This window comes from Panthera onca, chromosome E3 (assembly GCF_046562875.1).
Source record: "Panthera onca isolate mPanOnc1 chromosome E3, mPanOnc1 haplotype 2, whole genome shotgun sequence".
Lineage (NCBI taxonomy): Eukaryota > Metazoa > Chordata > Mammalia > Carnivora > Felidae > Panthera > Panthera onca.
In genome coordinates this window covers 18079580-18089765 of record NC_138354.1, presented here as the reverse complement: position 1 = coordinate 18089765, position 10186 = coordinate 18079580, and the positions used below count along the sequence as shown (strand labels likewise).

At 56.3% G+C, this 10186-nt stretch overlaps 1 protein-coding gene across 3 annotated transcripts; it reads right to left on the bottom strand.

The window, feature by feature from the left end:
* Positions 1 to 818: 818 nt before the first annotated feature.
* On the bottom strand, positions 819 to 9921 carry PRSS36 (serine protease 36). Of its 3 annotated transcripts, none has more exons than XM_078439740.2 (15): positions 9885 to 9921; positions 9560 to 9595; positions 9307 to 9342; positions 8675 to 8837; positions 7952 to 8232; positions 6409 to 6575; positions 4716 to 4965; positions 4478 to 4607; positions 3914 to 4170; positions 3668 to 3831; positions 3033 to 3270; positions 2775 to 2916; positions 2241 to 2506; positions 2040 to 2161; positions 819 to 1771 (listed from the first exon to the last, which is right to left on the bottom strand). In XM_078439740.2, exons 1-15 carry the CDS (start codon positions 9919 to 9921, stop codon positions 1490 to 1492), a joined length of 2571 nt encoding a protein of 856 aa, XP_078295866.2. In that variant the 3' UTR covers positions 819 to 1489. The 3 variants fall into 3 exon arrangements, with proteins under 3 accessions (XP_078295866.2, XP_078295867.2, XP_078295868.1); XM_078439741.2 differs by having other exon boundaries at positions 3683 to 3831; XM_078439742.1 differs by lacking the exon at positions 2040 to 2161 and having other exon boundaries at positions 2428 to 2506.
* Positions 9922 to 10186: the final 265 nt, after the last annotated feature.

Below are 10186 nucleotides of genomic sequence, written 5' to 3'. Positions count from 1 at the left end.
CCTCAGAAAAACAGACCCCACTTCCCCACCTAATTTCCATAAGACTGGGGACCTCCCAGCCAAAACTTTGGGGCCCCTCCTGGAGGGCAAGGAATTCCTGGAGTGGGTGAGGGGCTAGAAGCTAACTGGCTAACTCGGAGGGAGTCTAAGCCAGGGAAGAGGGAGCAACATTGGACGCTGTGGTGGGTTTGGGGAGAGGATGGGTGTATTAAATGTTTATGGGGAATGGCATATGGGTGACTGACTGGGTATGGGACACAGGTGAGGATGTATGTCCTTGTAGAGATTCAGGGGAATATTCTCTCTGGGATCTGGCAGCTAATGATAAGCCTGTCCCTTTAAGAACCTCTGCCCCTCTCCACAATCTCCCAGGAACTCCCTGCTTCCCCTCCCCCATCCTCTGCCCACTCTACCTATAGATGGTGACTCCAGCCCCTGAGGTGACCCCTCTGCCACCCTTATCAGCCGGCTTCCACCCTAGCACTTCCCCTTCCCCAGGTCTCCATTTGCCCTTTTTCTGTACTCAAACATCAACCTTTTCCATGACCTATTCCTGATGCCCAGCCAGGGGTGTTCCCCACTACACTGGGAGCACTTCATGGACTTATCTATCAGACCCCAGACCCCATGACTTAGTAGTTAGCAGGGAATGTGGTTGAATTCATGCAAGGAGGTGCACTAGTAAACGGTGGGTGAGGTAGTGGGATGTACATACAAGGACACATGCTGGTGCCCAAACTCTGGAGGCACTGGGCAGGATATGAAAGTGGACCCTTGAAGGGTCCCACCTAAGTGTCATGTGTGTGTACTGGGGGCACTGGAGGTGTACACTCTGGGGCATTCATCAGGGTGTGTTTAGGAGGGGTAGCTGTCTGTAGATATAGGATAAGGCAGACAGACCCTCTGCACTCCCAGACTCCTGGACTCTTCCTCTAACGCTCACCCTCAGTCTGGGAGGGGTGGAGGATGGCAGGGGGCAGAGAGAGAAGGGAAGTAGGGTCTGAGCTAGGGCTGAAGTGTCTATCAGGTGCTAGGGATGCTGATTCCACTGGGGAGGTGACACACACCCAGCTGCCACCCAACCTCCCCCGCCCTGGGGCAGGAATGAAGGACAGCTGCCACGTTATCAGGGACACATTTCCTGGGAGCCCAAGGCCTGACTCACAGAGACCCAGAAGGGATGGACCCTATCCCTTGGGCTTCCCCCAGCCCCTCAGCCTTCCCCCAGCAATGCCACAAGGCCACGTGTCTGTGTTTACACCTTTATTGGCCGCTTCCCACTGCCCCCAAGGATTCCCGTGCCCAAAATAGCCAGGCACAGAGGCCCAATAATCCGAAGCCGCTGCAGTCCGGGTGGGTGGGGCCCTCTGGAGGTTCCGGCTAGGGAACAAAGCCGGTTAGGCCACATTCCAGCCCTACAGGGCGGGAAGTGGAGGGCTGGAGGGGGTGGAGGAGGAGAAGGAGAGGCAGCCAAGGGACCCAGGCCCCCTCAGCCCTGGATCAGGGGGAGCAATAGAAGCAGCAGGAGCAGAGCAGCCTGAGGGGAGCCTGAGGCCCTCGCCAGGTCGGGGGGGCAGAGGTCGCTGCCTTCAGGGGGCCAGTGGGGGTAGCCATTGGGAGGCAGGAAATGGGCCTCCCCTACTGTCTGGGAGATCCAGGCTTCTTCAGGGCCAATGGCAGCAAATAGCTCCCGGCTCCCTCGAACAGCCATGCCCATGAGGACCCAGGAGCCTCCCTCGGTCTGGCACAGGAGCGGAGGTGCTGAGGTCACCTGCAGTGTCAGGGCCAAGCCCAAAAGGGTCTCTTACCCTTCCTTCTGATTCACCGCACCTTCTCCTTAGAGTCCAACCACAAAGCACTACTTCTCTACATCCTTAGGCATCCAGGCCCCTGGTCTCTCTCCGAGGTCCAGCTAGGAAGCACACTTCTTCCCATTTGGGGCCCAGCACTCAAGAATTCCAACCCTGCTCTCTCTCTAGGGTCCAGCTGCCCAGCACTGCCTCTCCCCTCCCTGGACCAGGACGCCCAGGCCCCTTTACCTCACACCTATCCTCTTGACCCTCTGAATACAGAACACAGAGAGTCCCAGGAGGCAGAATGCCTTGATAGAGACAGTGACAGAGTCGTGGCATCAAGATGGAGACAGCTGCAGCCACAGGAACTAGAGAGAGGAGAGAGGGTTGTCACAGGGATTCTGGCCTTCAGTCACCTCTCACACCCAGGACCCTGGGCTCTCTCACCTCGGTCTCGGGGGTCCTTCCAGCCCAGCACCCAACAGCTGGCCCCCAGGGGGATACCCCCTGGGTGAAGGCAGATGGGCAAGGCTGATGGCGAAGGTTCCACCCGGGAGCTCAGCTCCAGGAGGGCAAGGGGGGGCCTAAGTCCCAGGTGTCGGGGCAGACGGATGCTGATGACCAACCGGGATACCTGGTGGCCCTGTGGGAGGGGGCTAGCCCCTGCCCGGCCCAGGTACACTTCAATATAAGGCACTGTTGTAAAGCCCGGCCTGTTGGAACAAAGCCCAATGTGACCTCCTGCTCCCCGAATTGCTGTAAAGTCCTGCCCAATCCAGAGGACAGGGCAGAATGAACTCCAAGGTCATTCCACTAGCTCCTTCATTATTTCTCTTTCCAAATTTCTCTTCTATCTCAAAACACTTGTAGTGGTTCCCTGTACTGTAAGAGCCCTAAAGGGATTATATCCCACTATTTTAAAAGTCCTTTTGCCCATCTTTCCATTTCTTCCCTCTTGCCCAAGAGATGGGTGAGACCCACCTGAGGACACAGTGAGTGGCTGCCACGACCCAGCCTGGGGCCACTAGGATCCCAGTGCAGACTTGATTTCCAGCCACATGCACTTCTGCCAGCCAGGGCCACAGGATACCCATCACAGCTGGCTCTGGCCGCAGGCCACAGGCTAGGGGAGAGGAGGTGACCACCTAAGTGAGGGCTCCACAGCTGACCCCTGAAGGGTCTGCCATGGATCTTAGCACACGCAGGAGCCCCAAAGCCCTCTAAGCCCTAAGCCCTCACCACCATGTTCTGTGTGAGGGGGACAAGCCTGTGTCTCAGTCTCCTCCCCCTCAGGGCCCCAGTCCCAAGTCAGCTGGTCTTCCAGGTAGGCTCCCCGAGTCACATGGCTGATCCACGGGCCATGGGTCTGCAGGGGGTAGAAGGCTCTGGGACGTAGGCAGCCACTGGAGAAGTCGCTGATTCCAGCCAGGAACCAGGTCCCCTCTTCCTGGCACAGAAGGCTCCAATGAGAGTAGTTCTGCAGCAAGAGCATGTGCAAGTTGATGAGAGGCTATCAAAGGTCCTGGGGCTTTCCTGTACTCCTCTCTCTCTCTCTCTCTCTCTCTCTCTCGTACTCAGACAAAACAAGTCCCACCTCCTCCAAGCCAGGCTCCAATAGTAATCTGTGTAAGAAGTCAGCCCTCACTTTAAGATTCTCTTTAAATCTAGGGGTAGCAAGAAGGTCAGACATCGCCCAGGGCCCGTCTCAGGCCCCTCCCCAAAGTCCTCCAGGGCTAGGCTCCGCCCCCAGCGAGAGGCCCCGCCTTAATCCCGTCCCTGCCCGCAGAGTGCTCCGCCTCATTCCTAGTTCCTCTCAGACCCTGCCCTGGCAACCACTCGCATAAAGACCCGCGGGCCCCGCCCCCGTAGCTCACCCAGCAGCGGCCCGCCTCCTCCTCTTCCTGGTAGGCGGGGCAGAGCGCGTGTGGAGGGTCTCCTGGCGGCGGCACTGACTCCCCCTGGCGGCCATACAGGCAGTGACACCACCAGCCGCCCAACAGCTCTGCCTCAAGCAGTGTGCTGGGTCCGGGCTCAGGTTCTGGAAGAGAAAAGAAAGGGAGCCTGCGCTGCAGAGGAGTCCGGCCCGGCTCCGCCCAGCCCTGCGTGGGGCCCCTGCTCACCCCCGCGGCCCCAGCGCGCCAGGCGACAGCGGCTCCTGGGCAGGAAATAGTGTTCTGGGTGAGGTAGGCACACTGGCCGCGAGGCGGTGCTCAGGTTCACCGGCGTTTGCAGTTGCAGCAGCGCCAGATCCGAGGTGTCGTCCCATGAGGCATTCTCGTGCGGCACGAAGCGTGACACCAGCTCTGCGCGCGGACGCGAGGGCAGTAGCACGCGCCAGTTGTCTAGGTCTCGGGGCAGGAGGTCTGGGTTGATGGGGCTGCGGGTTGGGGGAAACTGGGACGTGGGCCACATCCTGCACACTCGGCTCAAACCCACACATGTCTGGCTTGGACTCTGGATTTCCAGAGAACCCGGCATCCTTGATAGAATTTATACTACCCCGTACTCGCCCCCAGTACAAGCTGGATCCTACACCTGCCTGTGAAACCCCGCACTCCAGACCGATGTGCCCTTCCCCCCCTACTTCTACCCTACCCAGGGGAAGGGCTGGGGACAGGTCGATAGTGTCTCAGGCCGATGGGGGGGGGGGGGGGGGGGGAATCTAAGACTGCGTTTTCACTCACTCCAGAAAGCAGCTGGCAGGTGCCAAGACCCAGCTTTCAGACACCAGCGCCCCATGGCAGGGTCTGGATCCTGGCACCATCACCTGCGCCTCCCAGGGCCAGGTCCCTGGCCTTGGTGCCTTCCCGCACTCTGAGGGGTGAGAGACTTGGGTCAGGGGGCCTCCCAGGCCACCAGCAGTTTCCACCCCAACTCAAATCTTCCATGTCCAGGTGACATCTAGGGGTCCTTCTCCCTTACCTGGCAGGGCAATGGTGCAGTTCTCATCCGTGGGCTCCCAGGGACCTGGCTGGGGCTCCCAGGACTGGGTGGGAAAGGCAGGCCCAGGTTCTGAGCCCATCACCTGTTCCCGTATCCATGCCTCATAGGGGGCCACAGCAGTGAAGACTCCAGGGCGGTTCCTCCGTCCACAGCCAAAGCCAAAGCTGGTGATTCCTGCCTGGAACCATTGGCCGCCTTCCTCACAGACCAGGGGGCCCCCAGAGTCTCCCTGATGGTAGATAATTCAGTGTCAGGGGATCAGCCCAGGGACCCACCAGCTTATACTAGGCCACCTCACAAAGATTCCAAACCTCTTCTTGTTGCCAAACATAGAGCCACCTTCTGGAAACTGGCCCTGGCTGTACTTGTCCTCTGCATTCCCTGCAACTCTAAACAGAAGAAAGCTTTCTAAGGCAGAAAGGCTGATGAGCAGCCAAAGCCAAAGGCAGCAAGCTAATGCATTAAAGGCCACATTAGAGAGGCCTTCAGGTCTCATTCAGAGCCAACTGATTCTTGTTCAATAAGTGGCTCAAATAGGGGTGCCTGGGTGACTCAGTCGGTTAAGGGACCAACTCTTGGTTTTGGCTCAGGTCATGATCTCATGGTTCGTGAGTTTGAGCCCTGCATCTGGCTCTGTGCTGGCAGTGTGGAGCCTGCCTGCTTGAGATTCTCTCTCTCCCTCTCTCTCTCTGCCCCCCCCCCCTCCGTCTCTCAAAATAAACTTTTAAAAATAAAAAAAAATTAAATTAAATATTCAATTTTTCAGTTACACTAGCCACATCTCAAATGTTCAATAGCCAATGTGGCTAGTGGCTATCATACTGGACATCACAGGTATAGAACATTTTCATCATTGTAGGAGGTTCTAATGGACAGTGCTTGGTTTAGAGGAATTTGAATTGTTTGCAATCCTGTCTAAGAAGGCAGGGGACTATGTCCCTAGGTCTTGGAACCTCGTAATTGGGAGGGACGCTGAAGACTATCTAGCTTGAATTCCCATCACCACCATTCACGCTTGAGTGCCCTCAAAAATGTGTGCCATTGGAGGAAAGTTCCTGGGGGAAATGGTTAAAATATACTATGTTTTGTTTTCAGCAAGATATCTGGAAAATTCTCATCTGCGAGGAATTAATTCATTTTTTAAAATGAACCTACTAAGCAATAGGTGCTGTGCTATGGACTGGGATGGGGGATAATAATAATAGCTAATGCTTATTTGAACTCTTATTAAAGACCAGGCACTGTCCTAAGTGCTTTTCTATATACAAATTCCTATAATCATCATAGCCACCCTATGAAGTAGGGTGAAGCCACCTATAAAGTATCATCTCCATCTTCCGGATGAGAAAGTCTGAACATATGGAGTTAAATAACTTAGCCAAGGTCACACAGCTAGTAAGTGGTGGTGCTGGGCTTCCAACCGGGCTGACTCACTCTGGAGTCTTGGCAGGTAACCTCCGCACTGTGCTGCCATAAGTAACAGTGCCCTCTTGTTGAGCCCCACGTTCTGTCCATTTATAATCTTCTCATCAATCCTATCCGTTGGCAATCTTGCCCTCTTTTTGCAGATGAGGCTCAGAGACATTGAGAGAGATATTTGTCTATTCCTCATGCTTCCTATTGGCTAGGGCTCTGCCTGGCCTGTGAGGCAGATGCAGGGGCCTCCCCTCACCTGGCAAGTGTCTCTGCGGCCCTCCGGGTAGCCAGCACACAGCATCCCTGGCAATAGCTGGAAAGTGAGGTTGAACGGGCCAGGCCGGCTATAGAGACACTGGCAGGCGGCCTCTCCCAGCAACCTGAGCTCCACTTCTTGTAGCGCCCACGGGAGAGGCAGGGGGTCTGCAGGTCGAACCAGAGAGCAAATGCTGTGAGGCAGATAGGAAGTCCCCTGTGCCCCAGCTCGGCTTAATGCCCTTCAGCTGCCTCCTGGACATCTACTTAGATACCCCATGGCACCCTGGCCTGCTACACTCAAAACTAGTCATTGTCACCTCCTGCTCCTCTCTGTTCTTCCTATATCCTCATCTCAGGAATGGCCCTATCAAGCACCTAGTGAGAGCCTCCATGGATGGTTGTGCAGTGAGAGCAGTATCCAGACAATAAACGAGGCCTGTGCGGGCTAAAATCACTAAGATCTGAGCCCTGACATGGGCTGTGTCAATCTTGAGAGGGCACGCTTTTCAACAAAGGTGCCATGTAGACTAAGGTGTGGTCCTGTACCAAGCTGCCAAGCATGGAAGCTGGGCTGTCAGCTGTGACCCCTGTCTCAGCTTCCTCTCCCCAATCAGTTCCCAAGTCCTGAAAACCTCTCATTTGTGACTTCTTGGAATTGTCACTGCAACTGCCCTAGTTCAGAAGGTACAACTTTGGGCCTGGATGATTGGCCCAGGCTCCTCACTGGTGCCTGCCACAAGGAGGTGTTCAAGAAATACCTGTTGAATGAAGGAAAGATGAACTGAATGAATGAATGAGTGCAAGTAGGGAGAAGACAGGAGGTGGGAAAGTAGAGAGATGAGTGAAGGGAGGGGAGGGGAGCATGGGAGGAAGAGGGACAGGGGAATGGAGGGCAGAGCTGACATTGCTGAACGCTTAGGATATGCCAGGTGCTGTGCTTTAGTGCACCATCACCTAGGGCAAAAATATCTGAAGTACATTAATAACTGCTGTTAGGTATTGTGCTATAAACTTTACATGGATTTTCTCATTTAATCCTTAACCCAACAACCCCACGAACTGGGCACTATTTTTCCTTAATTTTCAGAGGAGGAAATGGGTTGGATGAAGTGGTTTGTCTGAAATAGCCGAGCTAGGATGGGAACCCTATTCAGATCCCATATCCAGGAAAGGAAAACAAACAAACAAACAAACAAAACAACAACAACAACAACAACAACAACAACAACAACAAAAACCTGGAAGGAAAGGTGAGGAGGGAATCGGGGTGGATGAGTCAGTAGTCTTAGTTTGCGAGCCCTTGGGGAGGAGGATAGATGGACAATTGCACAGCATTTACCTGCGGCGTGGCAGAAATCTGCGCTCCAGGACCCCACCCAAGGCCTCATTCGATGGGCCCCGCCTCCTGAGCCCCCGCCCTGAGGGCCCACCCACCCAGGGCCCAGCTTTTAGGACTCGCCCCGAGGTCTTCCCCCAAGGACCGCTCAGTAGGCTCCACCTCTCCGGTAACCTGCTTCCCGGGACCCCTTCACCTCACTCACCCTCTTCCTGGATGTCCCCCCAGCCAGTGGCCCAGCAGGCCGTGCCATGAGCGAAGCGGTGCGAGGCGCGCGGCAGGCAGATCGGCCGCACGGCGGGGCCCAGCCGGGCGGGCGAGGCCAGGCGCAGGAGGGCCAGGTCTGCGCCCAGTTCCACGCTGCTGTAGTTGTCCGGCACGAGGATGGCGGCCACCGCGCGGGCGTGCGCGCTGTCCAGAGGCCCGTCCTGGGAGTGCACGCCCAGCAGTACCGACCACTCGGTCGCGGGCTCCAAGGTCCCGTTCCTGCGCGGAGGCCCAGGCAGGAGGAGGTTAGGTTGACCCCAAGGTGGGGACAGACTCTCGTGGGGGTGGGATCTCGCTCAGAGGGAGGGAGAAGGTGGGATCAGTAGCAACCCAGGAGGGGCAGAGTGGGATCCAGATTAGGGGCTAGGGCGATCCAGGTTGAGATAGATTCCCAAAAAGGGGAGGAGTGGATGCGATTTGGGGATGATTGATTGGGGGACATTGGAAAGACGGAATTCAGACCCGGATATTTGGTGGAGCGGTGGGTCGAGTCTGCAGGTGGCGTCCACCGTATTCAGAACAAGGATACCCTCGAAGAGAACTTCGAGGTTGGGCAGGGAGACTGGCGCAGCTCGGTTCCAAGTTGGCGGTGAGTGCATGGGATCAAGCTGCGGGGCTGGCTTGGCTTTTGAAGAGGGTTTGGACGTGGGCGAATACTCACGTCACGAAGCAGTGAGCAGCGGAGAGCACCCAGGAAGGGGCGATGAGGGAGCCCCCGCAGATGTGGCCCCCCCTCTGATGTAGGCTCACCTGCCACGGCCAGCTGCCTGGCTGCGCTTCTGAGCCCCCCATGATTCGGGTAGAGGGCTCAGGGCGGCCGCAGTCTGCAATGGGATACCATGGAGGTCATAGCCTGCCTGGTCCCTAGGCACGAGGCCCAGGTAACTCAAGACAAAGCCCTGTCTCCCGCCCGGCTTCAGTTTGCACCTTTGAACAAAGAACAAAGAGGACTTAGGCACTTTTTTTTTTTTTTTAATGTTTATTTATTTTTGACAGAGGGAGAGAGGAGAGAGAGAGAGACAGAGCATGAGTGGGGCAGAGGCAGAGAGAGAGAGAGAGAGAGAGAGAGAGAGAGAGAATCTGAAGCAGGCTCCAGGCTCTGAGCTGTTAGCCCAGAGTCTGACACGGGGCTCTAACTCAGGGGCTCTAAGTCACCAACCAGAGATCATGACCTGAGCCAAAGTGGGACCCTCAACCGACTGAGCCACCCACGTGCCCCAGGACTTCCACCTTCCTCACTGCCTAGCCAGGCTTAACCTTCTTTAAGATCTGAGGAACCCCCACTCTCCTTACCTAGATCTTCAGGTTCTTCTTGGGTAGGACTGAGAGCTGGGAGTTGGAGGGTAAAGAGAGGAAGGTACTGGTGACTTCCAGTCCCTGACACTTCCCAGTCCCCATCTTCCTGTTCTCCCTCCCTACCTCTCTCCCTTTCCCCAGTTTTCTGTTCTTTCAGCATCCCCTTGGAGCACCCATGCTACCCCTCCCATCTTTTCTGCCTCCCATGTGATACACCCCCCACCCCCACCCCCCAGTCCAACTGCCTTACCTGAGTCCTGGAGAGCTCCTGGGATGGGGCTGATGGCTGGAAAGAGGGAAGCAGGAAGAGGCTGGAGACCTATAATTTGATGAGCCCTCCCTGCCTCCCTGCCCCCAAGCTTTAGAGCTACGCCATCTCCTGGCATCCAGGCCCCTTTCCCCTCTGGTAGGCTATTCTCCCTTCTGACACCTCACTCCCTCATTCTTCCTGATGTCTTCCTCTCTTTCCTCCTCTGACACCCCACTACCCACACAGAACCCAGGCGTTCTGCTTTCCAGCTTCCCAGATACTAAGGCCCAGGTCCCTTGCAGCCATCTCTTATCCCCTGAGTTACCAAGGATCACAAATGGAAGGAGCAGGTGCTGGGACATGGCACATTTGAGTCAGCTGGAGGCACGGAGATGGGTGAAGGTCTGCTCCCAGCCACAGCTCTGTCACTGCCTAGGCAGCCTGTGACTCCTGATGGTCCCAGGAGCCGCCCCACCCTCCCTGGCTGGAGCCCATCTCCGGCAATCTGAGAGGATCTAGGGCTGGAAAGGGGAAGCAGGGAGCCTAGAGGCCCCACCCAGAGCCCTGTGAGCATCTCATATCTCTGGAGGCCCAAGGTGGGGGCGGGAAGCAGATGTCCAACTCCAG